General features: G+C 41.9%; 1 protein-coding gene across 2 annotated transcripts in view; it reads left to right on the forward strand.

The window, feature by feature from the left end:
• The window catches only part of SNX25 (sorting nexin 25), a 129,899-nt gene extending 102,224 nt beyond the window's left edge, over positions 1–27,675 (forward strand). For both annotated transcript variants that reach the window (XM_019534696.1, XM_019534697.1), the window contains 7 exons: positions 2,571–2,702; positions 10,843–10,983; positions 13,343–13,456; positions 18,859–19,023; positions 22,554–22,671; positions 25,619–25,685; positions 27,400–27,675. In XM_019534696.1, the coding sequence (XP_019390241.1) occupies positions 2,571–2,702; positions 10,843–10,983; positions 13,343–13,456; positions 18,859–19,023; positions 22,554–22,671; positions 25,619–25,685; positions 27,400–27,655 (993 nt within the window). In that variant the 3' untranslated portion in view covers positions 27,656–27,675. The remainder of the gene's footprint in view (positions 1–2,570; positions 2,703–10,842; positions 10,984–13,342; positions 13,457–18,858; positions 19,024–22,553; positions 22,672–25,618; positions 25,686–27,399) is intronic.
• The last annotated feature ends 140 nt before the right edge of the window (positions 27,676–27,815 follow it).

Genomic DNA, 27,815 nt, shown 5'->3' on the forward strand with positions numbered 1-27,815 from the left:
TTAGATTACCTTTTTATCAAAATCTACCACTTCGTTCTTTATCTTCCTTTTCTGTTTCTGTGTAGATTCTGTTTACAATATGTGAACTCAGTAGGATTTGTGCCTCCAGTTTAATCTCACCCAACATCCTAGCCCACATTGTCATATCCTCAATGACAGCTATGCAAATAAGGAATAAAAAATGTTAATTTCAGATCCATTAGGAACTGGAAGAAAGGATTGAGGGAGACAAATGAAAAATAATAATTTGTAAAAAAACAAAACAAAACAAAAAACCACACCTTTTAATTCCAGTTGTCAACATTACATATTAAACACAGCAGAGATTGCACAAAAATGTAATGCAAAGCACTGCCAGGCAAATGTCCTTTTGAGAATAAGACCCACTGCTACACAGGCTGTCGCAGTCTTACCCTTTGAGTATGTGTCAGTTTTTTTTATTCTGCAGTTGATGCCCAAATATCTTGTGTGTGAGTGTAGAATCTTATGGATAAATGTGTCAATATTATTTAAATGGGGGTTTTATGCCGCCAGTTTTCTTTTTATTAGGTTATATGCAAACTAAAAAAATGCTCTTAGCTCTTGTTTTCATTTGGACATAAATATTTTCCAGGTGAGTTACATTTGGATCTCCATACACCAGACCCAGTGACTGGAAAGTAAAACTTGTAACTTCTCTTTTCATTCCCTAAGCTGTGAAACAATGCAAAAATTGAACCTAAGGTTGGCATCATGGATCTGATCTGTGGAGCTGAGGCTTCAACAGTACTTTGCCTGTACCACGCTGTGCTAGAGCTGAATGGCGGGGCAGCCAGGCCGGAAGGAGCTTCCTTGTGCTGCCTTGCAGCTACTGACAGAGAGAAGCAGTAGTGGTGGGCGTGGTTGGGTCCTAACGCTAGCCTACTAGGACTTGAATTGTGCCATTCTGTCCTGCCACCACAAAATGTTGCCACCTGCTGGAATAAATGATGCGAGGGAAATTCTATCTTTTTTAAATGCTTTTCCTTTAAATTATATGAATTAGTAAGGGAAATAAACTTGTCTTAGAAATATAACTTTTTATGTTTTTATTAAGTATCTTAAAAATATAAAACAAGATTTTCAGGCAAAACATGCCTTACAGTGGTATGGCCGATTTTATTACTAACACCATTTCCTATGTAGCCTTAAATGTACAAAAAAGTAAACTGGACAGCTGTAAATGCTATGTAAAACATGCATGAATTCATATACTGGTTGGCTTATAGTTATGAGTATAGTATATTTACTTGAGAGAATGAAATGTATTTCCTTGTTGATTCCAGTGGTATTATATTTTCAGGGTTCTTTGCCGATAGTCAGAAATATCTATGCAACTAAACCACTGTTATATGATACATTGCACATCTTGACCAAATCGCATCTGTTGTGTCATTTCAGTCTTAACAAATAAACTGTTTGGGCACATGCTCTCTTTTTAGGAAAAAAAAAACCTCCTTGTATTGGTGAACAGTGGCATTTAGCTTATACTTCTGGGCTTTATTTGGATATTCATTGTCTTTTAGCATTGCTATATGTTTTTGAAATGGAGTCAGTTTATTCTCTGAGCTCCACAACTGTTTACCTATAGTCAGGCTGTAACAGTCCCTATGGATCCTTTATTGATGCTGTTGTTTTCCATAATATCTCATTAATGTTCTTATTAGCTAAAATAACGTGATCACAAAATGATCTATATTCAGGTACTTGAAAATGGAGATGCCACCCCAAGAGGAAGATAGCTGTTCACGCAGAGCATTGTGTACCAGGAATTTAAATGACCCTTCATCATCTTAAAAGAACACAAAAACTTGAATACATGGTAGTAGAATTGCTGTAAATGTGGATGCACTACATTTGGTGCAAATTGTACAAAAAGAACATGCCCCTCAGACTTGAGTTACCTTAAATACACAGAGTGTCTTGTTTTCTTGACTGCTTTAAGTGCACAATATTTTATACACATTCCCCAATTTTCTTAAAATCATGATGACATGCAGTTTTCTCTCATTGTAAGACACAGCTTGCTTGCTTTTAAGAGCTAACACATTGAAAGGAACTTTGACCTAGTCAGAAAGCCTTTTAAAATGTGTGCGCTTTTAAAAAAAAACAAACCAAAAAAACTTAGAAGCCCAACAACAAATAATTCTAGTTTTTGTGGGATCTGCTACATTTTAGTTTTTTGCCCAACTAAGGGGCAAGTGTACCTCCAATGAACTTAAAATGTCCTTTGAAAAGATTCCTGTCCTGAATATCACTTTAGCCTGGTGAGATATTCAGCGTATATTTGAAACTTGGTTTCTATTTTAGTACTGTGAATTGCCTTTTAAGTAATGGAGTGGATTCAGCTAACCTATTTCAGACTGCATAGATAGTACAAAGATGGGATTTTTAATGATTTGCTCTAAGGAATCATTCCTCTCTCCCTTCCTCCCAGGCTTCACCCTCACCCTTTCCATTTCCCAGATATTATCACCAAAGACACCCATGGCCATCTATATGTATCATAAATATTTTCTTACAGATCCTAACTGGTAGCTTTGCCTTGGCAGATTGTTTCAAAGTTGAAGGATGAAATCACTCTTATGGAGAGAGAGCACAGTGACCTTCAGCTACACATTGCAAGAACAGATTGGTGGTGTGAGAACCTTGGCATGTGGAAAGCTTTCATAAAGGCAGGGGAGGTATGGTTTTGCTTTTTCTTCTGGATTAGCTTCAGCTCATGGGGTAATGAAAAAAATGTAGTGGTTACACTCATTTTTCAGTTTTTATTTTAAAAATCTCTCTTCTAGCTACTACTCCCTACATATCCTTTTATGTTTCTAGATCTTCATGTTGTTTGGTGTTGAAACAGCAGTACCTTTTGAGTGAATTAAGGCACATGTTCAAGTGATGTGGTGTCTAAGGAGCACTTGTTTCATCACTGAGGACATCACATCTATGCCTTGTAATCATATGATGCTAATGTACTGAGGTAGTGTTCTCTTACTGGCATACACTGAAGACTTGCTATATTTCATATTACAATATGACGTTTTAAAGGATTAATAGACTCAGGTTCAAAAAAGAATGTCTGAATTCTGAATTTCATGGGGTAATGTGATTATTTTGTTCTGTCCTGATGCAGATTCATATGTTCCTCAGTTTATGACTTGGGCTACCCATCTTTGGCTGAAGATCTACAGACAGCATTACAGAATGTCTTTTTGCAGCTTGTGTTATTCAAACCCATATACTTTCTTCTTATCAGGGTACACGGGGAAAACTATACTGCATTAAATTGGCAACAAAAGGTGGAGCAGGAAATATTGAAGGTGCAGTTCTTATGAGCATGTTTTATAGAATTATTCAAAATTTTCCAAGTTGGAAAAATATAGGAGTTCAGAGGGTACACAAGATAACATCATATTCTTCTCTTTAAAGCAGATTTATTGACTTGTTGGAGAGGGGAGCAAAAAAACCCCAACAGCAAACGCCCACAACCCTAGCTCCCATTGGCAGCTATGCAGTCACAACTGCAATTGCACCAGCAGCACTGTGACAAATAGGGAAGAATTGGTGGGGAATGTAGAAGTGGATGGCAACTTGGGCAGCAGCAGCCATGAGATGACTGAGTTTAGGATCCTGAAGGAAAGAGAGCAACAGAGTAAAGACCCTGGACTTCAGAAAATCAGACTTCAATTCACTCAGAGAACTGGTGGGCAGGCTATCATGGGAGGCCTGTCTGAGGGGGAAAGGAGTCCTGGAGAGCTGGTTGCATTTTAAAGAAACCTTACTGAGGGTGCAGGAATGGACTATCCTGATGCACAGGAAAGACTAGCAAGTAGAGGTGCACCGATCCATTGGTCCCATATTGGATCAGCACCAATATAAGGAAAATTGACGGTATTGGCAATCAGCTTTTTTTGGCTGATGTGGCCAGTGATGTTGCCAATAAATGCCCTGTGCATATCTGCAGCTGCAGCACAGCATGCAGGCAACTAGGAATGAAATCTGGCAGTGTGGAGAGCAGCTGGGTTTGGTGGTAAATCTGTTGCGAGGGAAGGGGCATGGAGGGCACAGATTGAGACCCCAGTGGTGAGGGAGGGAGTGGGGCTGGGGCAGGGGCTCGGGCAGGGTGCAGGACAGAGCTGTGAGTGGTTTGTCTGGGTGGGGTATGGGAAGGAAGTGGTGTCTTGCACCACTGCATGCACCCTGGGAAGGCATGGGGGGGCCTGTGTCTCTGGATATGCACGCGGGGTGAGGGTGGGCTGCCACTGCATGCTGGGGGTGGTATAGGGCTCTTCCCGGTGGGGGAGATGGGCTGAGCTGCACTCAGGGCGGGTGGTGGTGGCACTGGGAGGGGGAATACTGTGAATTTTGGGGTGGCCCTCCCAGCAGCCCCTCGCCCCTTCCCCTACAGCAGATTTACCAGCTGGAGGCTGCTTTCCAAGCTGCTGGCTGCATATCAGCAATCCAGACGGGTATTGGCCCATATGGCTCGTTGAAAATTGACCACTGGTATCGGCCCAAAAAATCTTTATCAGTGCACCCCTACTAGCAAGTATGGCAGAAGACCAGCTTGGCTTACCAGGGAACTCTTCAGTGAGCTAAAAGACAAAAAAGGGAAGCTTAAAAGAAGTGTAAATTTGGATGAACAGCAATGGAGGCGTATAAGAGTATTGCTCGGGCATGCCAGGATGAAGCTAGGAAGGCCAAAGCACACTTGGAGTTGCAGCTAGCAAGGGATCTGAAAGATAGTAAGAAGGGTTTCTACAAGTATGTCAGCAACAAGAGACTGAGTTCAGTCGTGGCAGATGATAGAACAAGGAGCAATGGTCTCAAATTGCAGCAAGGGAAGTTTAGATTAGATATTAGGAAAAACTTTATCACTAGGAAGGTAATAAAGCATTGGGACTAGTTACCTAGAGAAGTGGTAGAATCTCTATCCTTGGAGGGTTTTTTGCCCTGAGTAGACAAAGCTTTGGCTGGGATGATCTAGCTGTGGATGGTCCTGCTTTGAGCAGGAGGTTGGACCAGATGATCGCCTGATGATCCCTTCTAACCCTAACTTTCTACAAATCTAAGACAAATTGAAGTCGTCATTGCCTCTGTGCTCTGGATGCCCACCCACATCATTGTGCTGCTGTCCTGATACCACTGTCTTTGGAGACTGAATATTTTGGTTGTTTTCCAGAAATTGAGAAGAAGGATTAGTGTAACTAGTAGTTGTATAAAGGCAATCTTATCTGAGAGAGACTTGTCATAGCATTCCATACAACAATCTGAGCTGGATTCTCAACTGGTATAAACCACTGCAGCTCCACAGCCAGGTCCATCCCTTGTTGGTCTGTTGGTGTTTCATATTCTGGGGGAGAGACTTTCTCTGGTCTGAAATCAGAATGATCAGTTCTAGAGCATAGTCTTTATTTTTAAAAATACTGATTTCACAAAGAATTGTATTTATAGACCTAGAATATGGGGTGAATCTTATACGGGGTGAATCTTACTTCCTTTGTTCATTTGAGCAGTCCCATTAGAAATGGTAAGACTAATAGTCTGAGTTTGATAAGTGGAACTTATTTTCCCTTGAGTTAGGAAGAATAAATGTTCTGTGCCAAAAAGCCTTTCATATATTCTTTATATGTTTCAAGGGGCTGGTGAAAGGCCTTCCCATTAGTCATGTCATTATTGACTTACTCTTCAGGGCCATGCAGCTCTGAGTTTTTTTACAGAGAACCAGTTGGAAGGGAGGGAACCTTTAGTGAGTCGATCTGTTCTTTTGGCATAGTAACAAAACTAATATTGTTGTTAATAAATCCTTCCCAATGGATGTCTAGACAAGTCTTGAATGTTTTCAGTTAAGAGATTCAACAGCCTTTTTGGTAGCCTGTTCCCTTACCAAGTTTTATTATATTTTTGTTACTGTAGCCCGTAGTCAGAATTTATTTTGTAACTTATCTAATAATATTTTTTTGGTCAACTTTAGAATATTTCTTCAGATGTTTGTAGATAATATGCTTTTTTCCTGTAGATTTCAGCATATTGGTTTGCTGAACTCTTTCCCCATTTTCATTGTTCTCCTGGACTCCTTGTTAACATGCTTTTCCAAAACTGAAGCTAGAACTGCAGTTAAATCATATCCTTTCTTGTTGTCACCCTTTGGACTTTCTTTCCTGTTGGGAGAAAGATGTATCCATTCCCCTTGTTAGGCTAGCTGTATAATCAGACAGACTGTAAGTTGGAAAATAATAATTTTTTGTGGTGTCTTGAAGCTGCAGAATCACAGCCAAGGGAGGCGAATTAATCATCTAAAAGCATCTAGCGTGCTTGAGTTTTAAATACTGATTCAGTCCTTCTTACTCTAGCTAGCAGTATCTAACTTGAAAGATGTATATACAATCCAAATGACTCTGAACTTTAAGGTCTGTGATGTTATGTCAGGAAGAGAATTATAGAACTTACCACTGGGGCCTGTTTCTGAGAGCACCAATCATTCCCATCATATTCTTTGTACTCTGTCCATTATGGAGGTATTTAAGCACTTCTTCCAAACTGCCAGATCCCAACTGTACAGCAAGATCTAAAATATTACTAAAAAGAAGCACCTTAGTTTGGTGAATTCCATTTCCTTAGCATGTTTTTTTTCTAGCTTGTTGTAGGATTTGAAATTACCCAGGTTATATAATAAGGAAGTTACACTTAGGTTTACAATGAAAAGTCTGGCACCTAAATTGTAATTACCTCTTTATCCATGCATGGTTCCATTCCAGGTGGGGGTGTAAATTCTCATGTATGCAGGGAGTACCTCTTTCACTGGACTATCTCAGAGATTGCTTTTGGGATGAGTTTTACTAAATGTCCTAATTAATAACTTGGACTCAACAGGCATAGGCATACTGATAAAACTTGCTGATGAGGCAAAGCTGGGAGGCACTGGCATGGTGGAGGAAGATTGGGATATCAAACAGGAGGTGCTGGGTGATTTTAGGACTAGATTAATAGAAATTAGATTAAAATCAGTAGCACAAAACATAAGGTCATATGCTCTAAGGACCAAGTGCAAGAAGTTCTGCTATGATTTGATGTTAGAAATTATTGTGGAAAAAAAAATACCAGAGTATAGGTTGACTATGAACCATAAAAAAGACAAATGTGATTTGTCACATTTGCACCAGGATTGCATCAGTCCAGATATTTCTCCAAAGATTGGGAAATATTAATATCATTGCACAGTTCATGGTAAAACCTCATTTATGATCCCATGTGCAATTCTTGTCCCTCATGTTCAAGAAAGATCAACTCAAACTGCCATGGGTTCAGAGAAGGGCTATGAGAGTGACCAGGGGCACAAAAAGTTTACAAGTGAAATTAAGATTTTGATTTCTTTTGCTTGGCAAAACCAAGACTGAGATGGATTTGATGACCCCTCATTATAACTTTACAGACAGCAAAGGGGGAGAAGGAAGGATGAATCTCCAGGTACAAAGAAATGCTGTTAATGCTAAAAGACAATATGGGTACAAGAATATATGGTCCACAAGAGACTTTAGCCTAGATTATTAGAAGGTGGTTTCTACCCATGATAGGAGTGAGATTCTGGTACAGGGGGTGAGAAAAAGTGGGATCAGATTATGTAGCTAGGTTTAGATGGTATCTGATCAATTTATGAAAGGGATCATGTGAAGTGGTTGGCCGAGATAACAGGGGAGTGAACTCCTCAAAGGTCTCTTTCAGTCCGTTGTTCCTGTATACTTGCAAGGCAAGTCATTAGTCCAAAACAGCGAATGTAAAGTACTTCAAGCACTCAAAGTGTTCCTTTTTCTGAAAAAGGGATTATGAACGGTGCTGAATATTTCAGGCAGGTGACTGGAATAAACTTTTAACTACATCTGTGTCCTAATAATTAGCATTTAGATGATATTGCATAGGGGCTAGGGACAGACATTAAAAAAGCTGGAGCCTGAACTGATTCAATTTTTGCAGGCAGAGAGGGAATGACTTTTAACCCTCACTCAGAGGGCTGGGTATTCTGGCTGAGAGAAGTTTCATGGAGTCCTGATAGGAAGGTCAGAGGCAGGAGCTGCTTTCTAACCTATTGAGCTGAGTAGAAGCTGCTTTCTTAGGTTCAAGATCCAGTGTAAAATCAGATTATTCTTCTGATATTTCCTTTTGTTTGTGTATTCTTATATCTATGTATCTCAACATATGGGTGCAGATTTCTTATGTTTGCGTTTGCTTTTATAGTAAACTTGTTATCCATAGTTTTTGATGAATTACTACTGTAAGTGTGATTTCAGAGTCTTTGACCATACAGACAGGCCTTTTCCAAGGAAGAGGGGATCTATTGTTTCTGGGTACAAGGGTGGATTTGCACTGGACAAGGGTGTGATTCTTCTAGCTGGCAAAATCCCCGCTGCTAAAAGCTGGCAAGACCTAGATGAGGTGGGCAAGGGTGATGCACCATTGATCAAGGAGATGACCTTTGGAGCATCTTGGTCTGTTTTCAGTGGCCAAGTAGCAAATGTCAAAGTGGGATTTGGGTCTAAAGGGCACCCTGAAGGTTTGAGAGCACCTGTGTCACACTTCTTAAGCTTCTTTACCTGTGTGAGAGCTTATTTTTTGGCAAATATGTAATGCAGGATAATCACTCATTGTCCTACCTCAGACTGAGCCCCTCCATCTTTCATCCCTGAACCTCTAAAAGTGTCTGTGAGAGAATGGGTTTACTGTTAGCTTGAAGAGTAATACATGTTGTGGTAGGGCAAAGAAGGAAGTCTTAGACTCTCACAGAAAATGTCCCTCCTACCCATGAGCAACTGGTGTCTCCTGCATCTGGGAGGGTACCCAGAGAAGCCGCTGATGGCAGCAGCCCTGTTGGGGGGGCACCAGCCATGCTGACAACATCAGTGTCAGTCATCAGGGTGGGCACATGCACCCCCTACAAGTTGCCTATGCTCCTACCCATTCCCTCTTGCTTGCACCAAGGGAGTTCCAGTTCAACCAACTCTCCTGGTCTCATCTGTGACAGTATGGCATGAGGAAATAGGCTGTCTTTCAGGTAGCTGTGTTCAAAACCATGCAAGACTTTAGACGTTAAAACCAGCCTCTTGAATTCTCTCTGGCTGCTTATTGAGATATTGCGAGCTACTGTCAGATATTTGTCTCATACACATTCTACACAAAGATGAGTTTCCCAAGAATCATGTGCAGCCCAAGGAAGGGACATTACAAACAATATTTTCCTAGTGTGATTTAGATGAAGATTTATATCTATTTTAACGATATGCCATTTACAGTCCTGGCGTAGTAATTGTGGGATCTGCCTGCCATTAACATTTATAAAATTTGTCCTACTTTTGCAGTTCTCCCAGGAGATGCATCATCAAATGAATGTTATAGTTCTTACTGACCTTAATTGGGTTAGTTAAAAGATACCTTCTTAGCAATTAAAATTGCTTGAAAAGCCAAAAAACCCCTCTTCTATTTATATTATATATAAAAGTTCCTTCAATCTCTGAGAGGATGTGCTATAATTACGTTTTAACCTGTTTCCTATTCATACACTAGCTAAGGTAACCATTTTGCTGTGTTCTTTTATTTTTATATAGATGTACTGAATGTTGTGGCCATGGAAGGGTAAAGTGTATAGCTTTCGCAATACCAACCAGACCTCCAAATGCAGGCATTAATTTATATTTAATTTGGTGTGGCATATCAGTACCATAGATTTTAAATATTGATTTCATTAAAGGCTTCTACATGGGAGCTACTTCAAGTATACTTAGTGAGATAAAGGCAAGATAACATAGGTGTACTTTTTAAAAACTTATTAAAAACAAAGAAAACAGTTGGTTAGGAGAGGGAATGTGACATCTTGGTTGATGCAAGAGAACTGGAGCTAAAATCTTAATTCTGTTTGTAGCATTGCTGCCAATCTTCTCCATTTGCTTGAGAGAGTTTATTTAAAGCCCTTTCTTTCTTCATCTGTAAAATGCAGATGATAATACATACTCTGTGGGGTCGTTGTATGTCTCAGTTCTTCATAAGTGCATAGGATATGAACATTCTAGTAGTAGGCAGCAATTGCTCTGCATGCATGCAGAGCTCAAAAAGGAAAGGTGAACAGAAGTTAGCACATGGCGGCATTCACCTAGCACAGTCAACAGTATAGACATTGCTGTGTTTTGTATGTGTATGTCTTAAGGCAGGGCAAGCTGAGATAGAATAGTTGTTAAAATATGAAGAACAAGAAACTACTTAAGAAAAGCCTAGAAAAAAGTTAAGTGTCAGTACAGAATAAGAAAAGGCAATTAGATTTTTTTGAGCTGGAATTGAACCTGAATGGAGAGACTTGTTATTGGAACACTACGACAGTGGATCCCTGCGGTGACTTACAAAATGACAATAAGGTGCTTAGAAAAAAAGGTGGTGCAAAAGTTGAAACCTATTCAATAAAAAGGGGAAGGTTATATGTCACCATAGGGAGAGAGAGCGAGCAAATGCACATGAAAAGTGAATCAAATACTGAAGAACTTAAATAACAAAGGGATGCATCTGTCTTAAGAAGAGATGTAAAATGGATTCTGCTAATGACGGGTAGGAAGACAAGGCTGTTGACAAAGACAAAAAATGGTGGTTAACTGAGAGACAATTGAGGGCTGACCCACAATATCCCAGATTAGGTTTAGTCCAGTGAAGCATAGCTTGGTATGAGACCACTAAACTTCAGTGGAGAGCATTAAACTGTGATGATGATCATAAATTTACATGCCAGTTGTATGCAGGTTAAATGTTTCAATACTTACTTTTTTAGTAATTCATATGTTCCTTCTCTCATCCAAGGTTGTAGAAGAGAATGGGGAGCAAGTGCCCTGCTACTCTGTCATGGTGAGTTTACAAGAAGCTGGTGGAGCTGAAGCTAAGAACTGGACTGTTCCCAGGAAGCTCAGCGAGTTTCAAAATCTACACCGGAAACTCAGTGAGGTATGAAAAAGTCTCTCAGAAGTGGATTTGTCCTACTAAAATGCTAGGATTTTCCAGTTTTAAATGTGCAAGAAGAACAGTACTTTTAAAAAAAAGTTACAACTGCCACCTTTAACTTGGAAAAATAGAAATCTTGACTTAAATGATGAAACTTTTTTTTTTACAAAGTAAAAAAAGCTGTTTCTGTTAATGAGCAAGAATAATATTAAAAGGTGGATGGAAATGTGTTTATAAGCCTTGGACGCTGGTGAGATTATTAGGTTCTTGATAAACAAGTTTATCTTGATGATACACTGGTGCAGTAAGAGAAGGACTTGGAAGAGATGGTTGTGTAGGAGGTGATACAGAAAATAGAACACAATTAGTTTTCTGAAATGGCAATGCATATAGGCTGAAATTTTGGGATGGAAGGATAGATGACAGGCAGTGCTTAAAAGGAAGTCTGAAGTCATGGATGCTTATAGTGCCAAAAGTGCTGTAGCAATTTACAGTGCTACCGAAGTGTAGTATTATCAGGGATGTACATTTGTGTACAGCTCCCTGGTTGGCACATTGCAAAGGTGCTCTGAAAGTGTGCTTTCCAATCAGGGGGCAATGGAGGATTGCTCCTCAGCCCCAGGGGAGCCTGTCAGTAATTGGTGGGCAGCAGCTTAGTTCCCTGGCAGGCTACCATGAAGCCAGCCACTCTCCCTTCACCCCCTTCCGCCCTCCCCACCCTCCCCCAGCCTCTTGGAGAGGGTGGAGGAGAGCAGATCAATTCTGAGATGCTGGGAGTGCAAGCACGGCATTGCTAAATTATTCCATTTGAAGTGAGGGTTATCTCCTAACACCTCCTATTTTGAATAGGTTAGTACATTCCAGTGATTTGCAACTGTTGCAGGTGAACTTGTGATACGACCCCTAGTGGGTAGCATGTGACTATACAGACATTACATGTGGTCATGGGTAGATCAAGGAGTTTTTGAAGTGGGGTTGGGAGTAGCAATAGGCACTGCATCCCAGCTTCTTCACCCCAGGCAGGCAGACTGCTTTGTAGGACCAACAGCAGGAACTTTCTTTTAAGTACCCAAATTAGGAAAATCCCCCATCTCCTTCCCCAGCTGTCAGCATCCCTGCATCATGCCCCCTCTTCTTCCATTTGCCCCTTCCTCTACCCAGGTTGGCTGCCAGTGTTCTGGGTTGTTCCGGGGGTGGGGATCCTGATTCCCTGGCTCAGCAGGGGAGGCAGCGGAGATAGCAGGTGGAATCCTTCTTTCTGCCCGGTCCCCCACATGCTGCTGTCCCCTGCTGAGCCTGGACTCAGAGGCTCTGAACTCCCAGCCCACCACTATCTTCTCAAACCACAACTCTCCCAGTTCATTTCATACCAGGCTCAGCACAAGACAGCAGGAGACGAGTTTGAAGTCTATGCTTGCTCCCAGGCTGGCAGGGAACACCCAAGGAACCAGACAGAGAAGGAAGCTCCCACTGCTGTTGCTGTGGCCACTATTCTTAGCTGGAGCAGGCAGGAGCAGCTCTAGAACATCTCTTCCCTGGCCCGCTTGTCCCCACACATCAAGAACAGCAGTAGTGGGGCAGCTGTGCTGTTGAGTGTGGAGGGGAAGGGGTGGGTGCCAAGAATTTGAGATGAAGGGATGGGATTTTTACCTGATTTTGGATTTTAAAAATCTTCACCGTTGCTTCTAGTGTAGTCCAAAAGGACGGGGGGATATGTGGGGGGGTGCATCCAAGGCACTAATCCATTCTGGATCCACTCCTGCATGTGGTAATATAAAACGTGGGTGGTGTTTCTGCCTTTTATGCCAACTGACTTGGGCCCTTGATGTCATACTTGACTTTTGTGTTTATGGTCCGTGACTTACGAACATTGTTTGTAACGAGGAGGGGCTTCTGCCTAGGTCTCTTTCCTCTTCTGTCTCTGCTTAATCTCTTGTCCTGTTTGTTGTAACTTCTCTGTCTGCTCTAACTGAACTAACTTAATATCTTAATAGTTTGTATTCTGCACTGTCATATGAGACCCTGGCTTGAATGCTGGGCTTGGTCTTTTACTCGCAAAGGAAAGAGCAGCTTGTGAGAGAGTACTTGGGGAAAGAAAGTGGTTCATCTTACTTTGCAGCACTCCTTTGTCTGAATTTGGGATTGGTAGTTAGAGGACTCTACAACATTTGCCATGTCAGCCCCGGGTGGGTAAGGGAAAGAATTCCTCAGGGCACCCAGAGGAATGGGAAAGAGACAGGAAAATTAGATGGAGTTCTTTCATTTTTATTTTGATCCAAAACCATGTCTGCATGTTGTCTATACATGTGTATTTAAATTGAGATGGAAAAATATAACATTCTTTGTCTTTTCTCCTGCCTAGTGTTTTCCTTCATTAAAGAAAGTTCAGTTGCCTTCTCTCAGCAAACTGCCCTTCAAGTCTGTAGATCAGAAATTCATGGAGAAGTCCAAGAACCAGTTAAATAACTTTCTACAGGTAAGAAACAGACTGTGTGCACTCCTGAAGAGTGGAAAACTCTTATTAAGGATCAGAGTTTCAAAGCGATTTATGGTTGCTCTTATTTTATGCTGCTAGGGCCTGAAATACAAAGTAGCTTGTAAATTGAACAGAACTTAACTCCACCTTCAAATGTTAGGAGAAAAAATCTTATTTCTTTATATTTATCACTCTTACGCAAACCCTGGAAAATCCTGTTGCAGTCACTGTGGTCTCCTTTCATCTCCCTCTCTGGGGTTACCAGAAAACGCACGCGCATCATCCTTCTCTGACTCATTCTACAAATCTGCACTTCACGGTATTTCCTCTGAGAGCGTTCCGGGTGGTGTCACACGTTCAACTTAACATTTACTAAACTCAGTTAAAATGTGAGCAGATGCACTTTCAGGCACCTTAATGTGTGTTAAATGCCCCCATGGCATTGCAAAGTTATTCCATTTGAAGTGAGGGTAATCTCCAAACACCTCCTTCTTTTAATAGGTTACTACATTCCAGTTACTTGCAACTGTTGCAAGTGAACATATGACACCACCCTGAGTGGATTGTTATGGAGTCCTTTTCCTAAGTGGATCTCTGGGTTTGAGGTACTGTTGGAACCGTTTCTGTTTCACACAAATAGAAACCTGCAAAGAGGGTCAGTGAGAGAGTGCAGGAAATTGACATTTTCAATGTACTGATGACACACCGCTGTATATCTCTCTTTGTCTGATTTGAATGATGAAGTCCAATGCCTTAGCTATCGTCTAAGCTAGCTATGGAGAAGAGTGGGCTAAGAACTCAATACCGAGAAAGCAGAGGAGATGATAGGAAAGCAGTCTGAGAAAATGGTGAAGGATGCATCAGAATTGTTAAGGAGATAGATCTGTCATTAGTTACAAGGAGTCAAAACATATCAGTGTTCTTTGGACCACAGCTGCTGTTAGTTGATCATATCTCATACCTCAGCTGACCCAGACAGCATTTAGCCATCTTCATCTGATTAAGCAACGGTGATCTAGTTACTTTTATCCACACTTTTTCCACTCCAGAGTTAGATTATTGCAGTGTCCCCTGTATGTTTCCATACCTTAAAACCATGCATCGGCTGAAGTTGGGGTCCCTGTGGAATCAGGGTACAGCAGTTCACATATTAATTAGCATTTTTTGCTGGGAGCACATGACACCTGTGCGATTGGAACTGTGCTGGCTGCCTGCTCCTCTCTGTGTGAGGTTTAAAGTGCTGGCTTATGACCTATAAATCTAAAATGATAGAGAAATAGGGCTGGAAGAGATCTCTAGAGGTCATCTAGTCTAACTCCCTTCCTGAGGTAGGATCATCCCTATCCAAACCATTTTATACAATCCATAATTTAAACTGTACATACAACTGCCATCAACCCTGACATAACACAGATTTAACACCCTAATCTGCCACAGGTAAAGCAGGAAAACCATAGCAACTAACTTCCTGCTTCTATGAAATGTCAGTATATGCTCAAGAGGTCCTGGGTAGAAAAAAGCCCTAGTGACTTTGGACCAGTGCTGCCTGACTCTTCAGGTACCATATTGCCATTGCTGAAGTCAACAGGAAGACTCAAATTGGGGTCCTTTCTCTGCCATTGGGAAAGAGAAGAGGTCTGGCAAGGCATTTTCACTGTGAGGATTGTAGAACTTGTTCCTTGCTTTGTCCAAAATAGCCCAAATATGTCAAAAGGCCCCTGTTTGAGAAGGTTTCCAGAGAGGTTGGGGTGTACTTCCTAGATAGTGAAGAGGTAGTTGGCCAGCTGCGTGACGTGGGTGAATTCTGTGGAACTGATATATTTTACTTCTGACATTTAAAATTAGTTGCATTGATCATATGACTAATGAAGTTAAGGCAAGGCTGGGTAAAATATGGCCCACGGGCCAGATTTGGCCTGCCAAGCACCTTCATCCAGCTCACGGTGCCCACCAGCAAATTGTGCCCTGCCCAGCCTTTCTGCCCACAAGGATGCGAGTGAGGTGCCCACATGTACACACAGCCCCAAAGTACCCGATTGCTTTGGTCCCACCCTCATGGGCAGAAGGTACCAGCTGGCCAACATGCAGCCACGTGGGGTTGTTGCTGCTGCTGTCTCTGACACTGCTGCAGTCCCAGGGACCCGCTCTGCTTTCACATGCTCCTGCTGGCTCTGGGCAGCAGTAGGAAAGTGGCAGGGGCATGGCTACAGCTGGGTGGGAGCTCTGAGTGCGGGGTTGGGGCTGGAGCTGGTGGCAGTGCAGAGCTCAGTTGGGCAGCATGTGGGTGTGAGGGATGGTTGGAGGTGTGGGTACACCCTCAACACTGCCCCCACACTCCTCCCCCATGGTGCACAGCCCCAGCAAGTGGTGGCAGCAGCAACAGGTGCCTGGCGGGGTCTGGCTCTGGCCAGTGCTGCACATTGCAGCGAGAGGCACAACCACTGCTAGGCCGCCTGTATCGCTGGTGCTCCCTGCCACTCGCATGCAGCCTCTACAGTCGCACAGCATGGGAGGGAAGCCCCACATGCTGGATCCGGCTGTCTTCCCTGCCGATGCTGTGCAGCACTGGAGAGAAGTCTCAGGTGCTGGAGCTGGCTGGCTTCTTAGTCCCACAGGGGCTAACTTCCCCTGCAGTGCAGCCTCAGTGGGGAAGGCAGCTGGCTCCAGTGCCTGAGGATTCTCTCTGGTGCTGCGCGACCCTGGCAGGGAGGGCAGCTGGCTTCAGTATGTGGGGCATTCCTTCCATGCTGTGTGAGTGCAGGGGCTATGCACAATTGGTATGAAGCACCAGCAATACTGACAGCCCAGCGGAGGTTGTGCCCCTCCTTGAGATGTGCAGCACTGGCTAGAGCTGCGCCCTGCCAGGCACCTGAGCCCTGAGCGCCCTGCCTGCTGCTGCGCCATGCCATGGGGGGTATGTGGGCAGGTCCCCACATCCCCCACTCTCCCTCGCACCCAACACCCTGCCGCCACAACCCCTCACATATACAAACCCCCAACATACCCTATGTCCCCCCACACACAACCACACCCCCTCACATCCTACCATACATACCCCCCATACACACCCCCCATACACACCCATAACACACACCATACATACCCTACCATACACCCCTCTCCACAGTAAACAAAACTAAGAATTTATTTTTTAGTTATGCAGTCAGCTCTATATACACTATGCAAGCACAAATCATGACAAAAATACATTTTGCAATAAAATTAAAGTGTTATAGTAGGTGTTTGACTTTGTGTCTGATCTGGTTTTTTTCTGGTTCTAAGATGGTGTACCCCCTCCCCCCCTAGGGTATTTCTGCAGGGTGAAGGGATGGGCTTCCTGTGGCAAAGGTCAGGCTTAGGGGGTGGGACTTCCAGTCCCAAGATGGCAACTAGGGGCGGGGCAGCTGTCAAGGGGCGGGGCTACCCATGGGGCCCTGACAGCTCACCAAACCTCATTAAGCGGCCCTTCAGCCAAATAAAGCCCGCCCCTGTGTTAGCCTACAATAAGCATTTCTATTGTTACAAATTAAGTAAATTAAATAAAAGATACTTTTAGGTAACAAAGCTTTTAGAAGTGGCTGTAATTTTATTTCACAAGGTGAAATTGTATTTGTCCTCAGGTAGCAGCAAACAAAAGATGTTACTCCATGCAGAGGTAAATCACAAGTCCTCAGGGCCCATCTATGTCTAACATTGGTTTTGTTTAAAAGTATGCTATTTGATTAAAGGATTAAAAATGCTGTGGTAGAATTCAGAGTTTGACTAAAAGGCCACTTGTGAGTCAGAACAATTACATCAGTAACTTCATTTGTATGAAAAATATGTTCTTGGACCTTAGAGTAACAATCCTAGCTTTTGTTTGGTTTTCCAGTAGCTTTTTAATATAATCGGTTGTTGTAAAACGGAAAGGTTTATTTCCCTCCAGAGGTAAAATAATTGCATGTTTATAATCTTTGAAAAGTAGAATGTTGCTGAACTGGAGCTGAGCACTATTAAAATTTAATGCGAACTCTCTCTCTTCCTTTTTTTGAAATGATGAGCAGATTTCAGACCTTCAGTGTTTGCCATTTCATTGTTCTGTCTAAAGGCGTCTTTAAAAAGTAGCAGGGGTGTTTTGAAATATGACTGTAATTGCAAATCTTACTGCATTTTCTTTAGGTGTCGTCACTGCCCTTATAAATACTTGAGTTTTTAATACTAAACTTACGTCTTTTCCTTCCTACCCTTTCTGTGTCTTCTGTGCTGGAATAGTCTAGCTACCCATCACATTCTATTGCTTGTGTCCAAATGCCCTGTCTTCCACCCTTGTAAACTTTTGGTGCACACTACTCTTTTCTGCTTTACAAAAACATTTCCTCTCTGTGCCTATTCTGCTCCTCTGCTTCTCATTCCTGCTGCAAATTCCCTCTTCTCATACTTGCATCCCATACAAGGAGCTAGTTCTTTACAGGTTTCCCTGCAGACTGATTTAATTAGGTAGAAAAACAAGGCAGTCAGGCATCTCCAAATTAATTTTTCTACTGCAAAATAAAATGGAAACGGCAGCCTGGCTGCAGGCAAGAGTTTAGCAGGTGGGGAATTACAGTAGTGCTTGCTAAGGTGATGACTTGTTGGTAACGAATCTAAGAAGGTCAAGGGACATAGAAAGCGCTCCAAAAATAAGCTTTGTCAGAATTTTACTTTAATTGTGATTATGCTCAGAACAGTGATCATGTAAAAATAGCTCCTTCTTACTCAGTCAGCATGTGCTGTGTGTAGGAGCCCAGAAAGCAGTGCAAGAGCAAGCTGGATTCTATTCTAGGTCATGCTTTGTTACCAGAATTGTCAATCAAGAACCTAGTTCCCCTCACATGTATGTTGGCCTAACTCAATAGTAAATCCATTGCAATGGTAAGTCTGCTACTAGTGTAAGTGGGGGAAGTTCTGTCTCTGGGCTTTTCTTTCTTTATTTATGGGGATGTACAAGCTGGGGAAAAATCATTTTAACTGTGACATCTAAAATTTGAACTTCTGGCATATAGGTTTTTAGAAAACATCCATCTAGTGGCAAGTTAGTGTAGTCTGTCAATGATTGAGAGAATGAATTTAGAGCCCTGCAATGTCATCTCAGTTTTACATTTTAATTAAAAACATTTTCAAACAAATTATCTACAAACTAATCTACCTAATGTAAGGACACTATGTATTTTGAAAAGAGAATTTTAACATTTAAAAATGCTATTAATTTGGAAAAATTACAGTTTCAGTAAGATGTGTTAGCATTGATGCAAAGTTAGCTTTTTTTTCACTATGCATCTCAGTAGTGTATTCATCACTGATTCTGGACAGGGCTGACTCACCTTATTGCTTAAATCATGTTTAATTGCTATGTTTTGAATAATCTGCATATTTTTCTTCCACAGAAACTTCTTTCCGATGAAAGATTATGTCAGAGTGAAGCACTTTATGCCTTTTTGAGTCCTTCCCCCGAGCACCTCAAAGTTATTGATGTGCAGGGAAAGAAATCTTCCTTTTCACTCTCATCATTTCTTGAGAGATTTCCTGGTGATTTGTTTTCTCATCAAGAGGTGAGTGGTAGAAAAGTAATCTTCCTAGATTTAATAATCTGTCCAGAATAAGCAGGACATGTCATTAATATAGTCTACTTGATTGACAGTTAATATTGGAAGACGTTGCTTAATTTGCTCTAAGCGAACCAGGGATAAGAGATGAGAGTGCTCTACTAAATTCGAATTAATTTACGAATAAACATGTTTTTGTACCTGTGGGCAAATCTATAATATAGACAGTTGTCTAAATTGCATATTTCAAGTTTAATGAAATCGCATCAGTCTGAGACCTTTTCTTGCTAGCGAGCCTTCAGACATGGAAGCCTTATTTTATTGCGGGCAGCTTTGCTGTCATCTGCATTTGAAAGGCAAAATCAATTACTCTTCATGCAGGACTTATAGACAGCAGTGAATTCCATCAGGAGAAAGAAAATCACTTAAACCATTTCAGATGCTGCAGGGCCAGTTCAGTGCAAGATTTCATCATTTTATTTAATAGAGATGATTTTTGATGAAGTGAAACATCTCTGCAAATCAACCATTTTCTTGTTTTCCTTCTTCATAACTGGCCATCATGCTTTTGACTCTCATGGTTCTCTGATAAACTGTTCAATGTCACCACCTGTAGTTTCCTTCTCTCCCCCATATAGTCTTCCCAAACTAATAGGATGCAGTATACCTCTGAAATAAAGGATGTTCACACCCAAGATCAAGCAAATAAAATTCAGAGATGTAGCATCCTTTTTGTAAAATTGTTCTGCTCCCACTTCCGGGACTGCAGTAACCCTCGTTTCTCAAATGTCTGAACTGCAAAGGTGCACTGGTTGGTGGATCTACAGTGGCTGTCATCTGCCTTGTGCTCTTTTATCTTGTCCCATTCATATTAAGAGGTAGGGAATATGTGAAAATGTGAAGGGTGTCCTCAAATAATTGCCTCTGCAACATGCAAAGGATGCAGATCACCACTTCTGTTTAATGGGCTTCTCAAGTCTTGCCTTTGTGCAAAAAATTATATTAGTTCTTCTGTGTCTGAGGCCCTGTATGGCTCTGAAAGAAGTTTCGTTAACTTGGAGAGGTCCTGAGATGCCAGTGCCATATCCTTCTCTGTGCTTCTAAAGTGCATCTAGAGTACTTCTCAATCCAGAATGAAATCTCCATGGAGATGAAAGGGGATGAAGAAACTGAGCCAATTCCTTCAAAAGTGAATGAAGATAGTGCTGCCTAAAGTTAGTCCTTGCAGAACTGAAGTGCTGAGGAAGACCTTCAGCTTTTTGAGAACCTTCTCAATCACTGTCCTCCTAAGTTCAAAGTGTTATTCAAGGCAAAGGAAAGTTGCAAAAAAGTAGGATCATGTTTCTTCAGGGATGTGTAGAGTTTGCTTCATTCAGAAGAATGTGATTTCCAGGAGTCCCTCTGATATTAAATTTCGCAAAGAAGTCAAAGCTGTTGTGCACATGATAGATGTCCTGGAGATATCCCAATGATCAGCTCCATTTAAGTTTCCAGTATCCTATGATTTTATCTATCATGGGGGAAATTTAGGAAGAGAAAGGACCATTTCTGCTCTCTAAGGTGCAAGCCCGCTCCTAGTAGGCTTGAGCCCTAGATGAGAGTAAGCCTGCAGAAATTGTGCTGGTACTTCCCACTATCTAGGAAAGGAGGCGGCAGCGTTTTGGAGCAGAATGGGTGCTTTAACAGAACTTAGCTCTGAGTGTGGACTTTTGCCCACCCAGTCTATGTTGCCACAGCTTCATTCACTGCCATCTCTTCAGTGCTGCCATAGCCACTTATCCCTGCTGCCAGTCACAGCACTGTTAAAACCTTTCAGCTCTGCAGGGCCAGATACAATGGCTCTGAGGGCCGGACCTACCTTGCAAGCTGTAGATTGCCAACCCCTGATCTAGCCTGTCTTTTTGACGACTGCTGATAAACTCCTGATGCAAAACTGGCTTTGACAAAGAACATCAGTAGGGCCAGGAAAAGAACAGGAAGGCCAGGAATAAAACAGAAGTCAAACTGTATGCAGTATAGTGGTTAACCATGACTTGAAAAACAGTCAGTAGTGATGAGGGCACTACCATATATCTTACTTAAATGGGCTTCACTAATCTATCCTTATGGTAAGTTCCCATCAGCATCTCAGCCTTGTTTAAGCTTAGGGGTTTTTGGGCCCTTTCCCTTCTGACCCATCTGTTTTATCTGCTTGTGGGCCCCTTTCCAGGATCGTGGTTCCTCCTGCTGTCTGGTCTGTATTCAGGGGGACTGACTTCTCATCTTATAGTAGGGGTGGGGGGGGTTACCCAGGGTCTCTGGTTTTCCTCTGGGGACTCCAGGATCTCCCCCTTTCTGCCTGTATCTCCATGTCTGAGCCTTCATTTTCCTCTTCTGGGACTCTTTCCAAATTGCACCCTTGGGAGTTTTGGGGTTCCCTTTTGCCTACTTTTCTGTCCTTTCCATTTTTACAGGCAGTTCATCCTCCCTCTCCTGTTTTCTGAGTTGCTTCACCATCCTTCTCAAGGCTATCACATTTTCCTGAGCACGGGTTTCTTTCTCTTTTTTGGAGAGAGGTTTCCCTGCTGCCTCCTCCCTTGCTGGGCGGTTTTCTGCCCCCTTCTTCTGTTTCTGCCTCCTTAGTTGCAGTGGGGCGTTGTGTTTCGGGGAGTACTTTCTGCCTTCTTGGCCTCAGTTGAGGGAGACTCACTTTCTGGGGTTTTTCTCTTGTTTTCCCCTTTCCCAACTGTAGCGTAGGCTCTGAGACACTGTTCAAAGATGTTCCCCTCCTTTCAACATGTTACACTTCCATTCCTTCCCACACTCCTTGGCTTCATGTCCCATTTCCTCACATTGCAGCACCCCCAGGTCTGCAGGTCTGGTGCCATATCCCTGCTGAGGGAATACTTGTTTGTTGGGGACAGGGTTTGTGTGTTTATTTTTTTTAAGGGCCCCACACAGGTTCAGCATGTTTGGCTAATGTGGGCCATGTGTTTTTGTAGTCATGCTCAGTGTTGGTTGCATTAGTTGACTTCATGGCTGGTTTCCATTGCTGAGCATGTGCTGCTTTGGGCATCAGTTTAATGACAACCAATGTATTTAGTGAGATTTCCTTGTATATGATTATAAGAGGAGGGGCTTTTCCCTTCATGCCAATTTGAAGGAAAATCTTGTCTTGTATTTGAGTAAATACGGTAATATTCTCTCTTGCGTACTGTTTTTAAGATTACATAGTGTAGGTATTTCAGGTCTCTACAGTTCACATGCACCATTCTTAGGAAGGTTGCTGTAAATTTTATAGCCCATTTCTTACCTGTTAAGGCAAAACTCAAATGAGGGTTGGGGGGAAAAGAGAATTACTAGTATTTTGCACTACTGGGAATGAAAGGTGCCTCCAGTTCATAAGCAAGGTAGCAAAGTTATTTAAAAAAGAAAAAAAGCACTATAGAATAAATGTTGTAGAATGAGGCAAGAAGCATGAAGTGGTAGAGAAAGGAGCACTAAAATTAATGCTGGTAGCAACTTTCTTTCATTCTGTGCTTGTCTTTTGTCTCTAGGAGGAAATAGAAGAGGATAGTGACCTGTCTGACTATGGAGATGAGGTGGATGGGAAACGAGATGCTCTTGCTGAGCCATGCTTCATGCTGATTGGAGAGATTTTTGAGCTGCGAGGAAGTAAGTTTTGAACCTGCTTGTTTCCTAGTGGACTTTATTAGACAAGAGGCTAAGAAATTATCGAACTGCTTGCTTTTATACTACTGCAGTGAAGGGAGAACTTTTTGCTATATAAAATACTGATTTCTATGAAAATTGTAAATATTTTTGCCGTCATTTATAAATCTGAAATTTATGGCTATGAGGTTAAAATTTAAATCACAGTAACAGTGCAACAGGTTGGGGCTTTTAAATTCAATATGTATAACTGTACTTTCTGTTTTTTAACGGTTTCCAAAAAGCAGATAGGATCAGTATGAGCTTTTGTTTATGTGCTGCATTTTTCAATTGAATAAATTATAAGGAAAAGACATGTGAATGTGTTATCAGTGAACATACCAGTGTCAGAACAACATGGCTTTGAGGCCTGTTATAAATAGCAGAAGTACATGATACACACAGCAATATAAAGATAAAATTATTATCCCATTTGGTACCAAGATCTTTCATCCCATTCTAAACTGAGAAACTGCCTTTTTTTTTTCTTGTTTGCAAATGTGTCCGGAATAGCAGAATGCCGTAAGTCATGTTCTCTAGTTTTGGAGAACAAGGAAGACTTAAGTTATAATGCTGGACTCAGAAATGTAAGCCTTTTACATTTTCTTAAAGGGAAAAAATGCTTCTCCAATATGAAGCAAAAATTAACTATTTAGATAATTGCCTATAAATGAAGAGATAAAAAACGGAAAATAGGTTAAAAAGAATTGTTTATATACCTTTGGCAAAAGTCCTGAGGTAGGTGTAAGTTGTGGAGAGAAAATGCATTGGAAAATCAAATGATATCTTTCTGTCAAAGAAATAAAATAAAATTTGTCATTAAGACACAGTGGTTTTGATGCTGGCTACATAGACATTTGCTAAGCATCATATTGTTTCAGAATACTTACTCTCTTTTCCTCCTGTTTTTTGTTTTAGTATGACACATTCTGTTACAATACATAGAAAACTGGAAATAGGGATTCCAATTTAACATGGGGGTTTTTTTGTTATTTTCGAACATGGCCTTGGCTTTTTTATGTAGCTTGTTACTGATAATGTTTTGGTGATCCTTGCATTATATCTGTATTTATGAACTTTCACTAGCAGTCCCTTGAGGAAAAAGTGGCAGGGTTGAGAAATGTGATGCAAGTACCATATTTACTCAAATCTAGGACTACCCTGAATTTGAGATGGCTCCCAATAATTAGATTCTGTACATGGAATATTTATAAATGTCATAATGTTCCATGTATAGAATCTAATTATTGGAGGAGGGTCATCTTTAATTCATCTCTCCCACCCCTAGGGCAGAGGCTGGTAATGTGGAGAGGCCAAGCAGCTTGCCCTCTGCCCCCAGCCTGCCTGTGTCCTTGCTCTTGTGCCCAGCCTCTGCTCCACGCTGCCAGTTCCATCCCCATTCTAGCCTGGGACACAGAGTACAGCCCCAGCCCAGCCCCTGTAGCAGCCATGCAGGCTGCGTGCCACTGCTATAGGCCAGGCTGGGGGTGTGCTTAGTGCCCCAGGCTGCAGCTTGCATGGAACCTGCCATCACAGAGCAAGGGTGAGGAGGTGGGGGAGCAGAGGTTGTGCGGAGGAGAGGGAGATGGGTGGAAGAGGCTGCAGGAGGGAGATGGCAGGATACAGCAGCAGCAGGAGTTGGCCAGGACAGGCATTAGCTGTATCTATGACCAGACTCTGGGTAGGGGCTGTATCCCAAGCTGCAGCAGACACCTGGCCCCTGCGCCCTCACACGCAATTCTAAGATGAGGGCCCTTTTCCACATATGTTAAATGGGGGTGCAAAACCTTCATCTTAAACAAGTAAATATGGTAGTTAAAAGCAATCACTGAACCTTTCCATTTTCAGCCCTTGGACAAAAGGGGGACCATATGGATTGAATTTCTCTCCTATTCCCTGGTCAGTGTAGCTTTTGAACACAAGACACTCCTAAACTTAGCTCTAAGGGGAATGTTCCAACAGGCGCGCGCACATGCAAGGGCGCGCATCTCCTGCGGGACAAATAGTTGGTGCTTTTCCAGCCCACCATGTTAGGATATGGGCACACAAACAATGAAAAGGGACAAAAATGCATAAGGCTAGCAGCTTGTATCTACTACTGGGCAAGAGCCAGTAGCTACCACAGAATAACAGACACGCTGTTATTGTTCGTGTGCTCATGCCTTCTGAAATTCATTTTAACTTTTATAAAATTGACTGTAGAATTAATCCCACAAAATAACTCCTGATTTCATTAACTTTGGGCAACCAGCTGTACAAGTTTAAATAACTGCCAAATATGAACGACCACAACAGCTCTTAACACAAGGCTTAGGACAAAATTTGAATTTAAGTGAAAATGTCACTATCAGAACAGTCTAAAGTGAGAACAGGTATCCCAAATGTGAATATTATTTCTTGGAAACCTGCTGATTGTGCAATGAGCTTTAGTTTTTTAGGCAGACGAGGTTCTTTGTTTAAATCTCATATCTTCTATTAGACCAATGCAAATAGCTGAAAAAATTCTTCTTAGCAATTCTTAGTGATTGGAAAAAATCTTCTTGGCTTTTGGGCTTGCTAAGAAGAATTTTTCAACTATTTGAGTTGGTCTAATAAAAGATATCAGATTTACCCAAAGAACCTTGTCTGCCTCTCTCTTTAGACCAACATGGCTACAACCCACACCCCTTTAGTCTTTTAGAAATGTGAAGGAACTACTAACGTATCCCAGAAATGAGAGCATAGCAGGAAAGGTAGGATAAAAAAAATCAAAAGAAACAAGAGGATGGTATATGTAAAATTTTAAAGGTATAAAATTAATACAGCTAATCCTAGATCAACATATTTTATAGTGTGTTCTTGAGTAATGACTGTCAGACTGATCAAGTTGCTGAATGTTTAGCCTTTATTTTCTTCTCTTTCATTGTTCTAGTGTTCAAGTGGGTCAGAAAGACATTAATTGCACTAGTACAAGTCACTTTTGGAAGAACTATCAACAAGTAAGTAGCTATTGCTTTAGTTCTGATCCTAGAATCAATGCTCCGTGAATAAATAAGTTATAACAAAAGAGTTACTAGCAATCCCTTTACATAGTTGTGACCTAGCCATTGTTGTCTTTCTGCAGTTTCATTTTATTCAGATGTTAATCAGGGGAGAAGCAAGCACAGAAATTCAGTCAGTTATCCTTCTGCATGTATGAGTTATAACACAGTCCTAATACCAGGGTTATTTCACAGGGAAAGAGGCCTGTGTGGTGTATTGAGAGCTGGGTAAAATCCAAGAAATCTTGTCGTGAACAATAGTTTTAAAAAATTGTCCTTGGTCAAAAGGTGTTGAGTAATGGAGGTCTTCTGCTAGGGGCAAATGCCTGTTGTAAGAGTGCGACTTTCAGAGTAGAATTTTGCTGTAAAATCATGGCAGTGGTGGAGCAATGTAGCTATACTAGTTCAGGAAATATGTGAGAGGCAGGGATTTTTGTGGGTGGTATCTTTTATTAGACCAATTGCTTGGGATAATTTTAAACAAGCTTTTGAATGCAGGGTATTCTTCTTCAAGTGACCTGAATTTTAGAAATGGGTAACAAGAGGGAGAGTCGGCACCAGATTGCCAGCTAACTCCTTGACATAACATCAGCATGTACACCATGAATCATAATTCAAAAACTTCTGACTTGGCAAAATCTGTTACTCCTGTCTCCTCTATTGGCTTTATGCCTGTGGTCAACCAGCTTCTGTGCTTCTTCCCCTTCTTCCTTCCCTGCCCCCAGGGAGGAATACAAGAAGGATAAGTTTATATGTTGTGTCCCTTGAAAGTGCTGCCTGGGACAGAAGGAGCTAAAGGACCCATTTAGTTCTCGGCTGTTTCACGGTCCCTGTCATTATTGAGATCAGTATTGGGAGCCTCTCTTAGTTACAGCAGTTTTCCTGAATTGCCCTATGAACCACAGCTGTGCCTGGAATCTCCTCAGTTTAGCGTGCTGGTTCTGTCTGTGGTTTACTTCCTGGGCCAGGACTTTCCAGGTGGTCTTTTGAAAATGTCTTTCCATATTTGCTACACAGGAGAAATCCTCCCCGACCATGTACAAGGCTTTTGGAGAATCTTTCTGTTGCTTTAGCTGTAAAATTACAAATCACAGATGAGGATTTCACCTTCCTTCCGTTAGGAGCTTGAACTCTATCATTTGTAGTTACTGTCACCCAAGTTAGCTTCCACCTTCACGTTCTCAGCCAATTCCTCCCTGTTTGAGCAGCAAGCCTTTTCATCGCCTATACCAAAACATTATCCCTGATACAGCAGAGCTTGCTGAACTGCCTATGCACTGCTGTATTTTCCATAAGCACATGGTATCTGGTTGCAATATAGCACTTCACTCTCCTCCTTTTCCTAACTAAGCCTTTGTGTTGCTACTGCTTTTAACGTGCATATTCCTTACCTTTTGATGGAAGTCAGATTTTTGCCACTCCCAGTATCGCAGTCGCACAATGAAGCAATTTAAGTCCTATGTCTGGTTAGAGTGCACATAGCTTGTTTGTTTGGATCCTGGTCAAATCATCTGAAATCCTAGTATAATAAACTGGTACAGGTATATGTTGTCATACAGATGGAACCTCATTGCTTCCATCTCAAGGGACAATCCAGGGTGAAAAGGCTTGTGCTGTCTAAGAGTTGAAATGCCAAGGTATGACCTCTTCTTTATTAAATTTCTTTTTGAAGACAAATACGTGACACAGTAAATTGGATTTTCAGCGAGCCAATGCTTGTTTACTACATCGGTGTGTTCCGAGATGCTTTCTGGCCAAACGGAAAACTGGCACCTCCAACAAGATCCAGAAGCGACGAGCAAAGCCAGGAGACCAAACTGAGAGCACAGCAAAAACTACTTGAAAACATTCCAGGTAAGGATATCACAGTCAGAGACATGAAAAATAAAGGTGCAGCTCAGTTTTTTCTGGTTTTGCCTGCCTTCTAAGGTTGGAACCTGTTACAACTGTGATAGATTTCATAGACATTAGGGCTGGAAGGGACCTCGGGAGATCATCGAGTCCAGCCCCTTGCCCAAAGGGCAGGAAGTCAGCTGGGGTCATAGGATCCCAGCAAGATAAGCATCCAATTTACTCCTGAAGGTGTTC

This window comes from Crocodylus porosus, unplaced genomic scaffold, assembly GCF_001723895.1.
Source record: "Crocodylus porosus isolate Cpor-Errol unplaced genomic scaffold, CroPor_comp1, whole genome shotgun sequence".
In the NCBI taxonomy this organism is placed as follows: Eukaryota; Metazoa; Chordata; order Crocodylia; family Crocodylidae; genus Crocodylus; species Crocodylus porosus.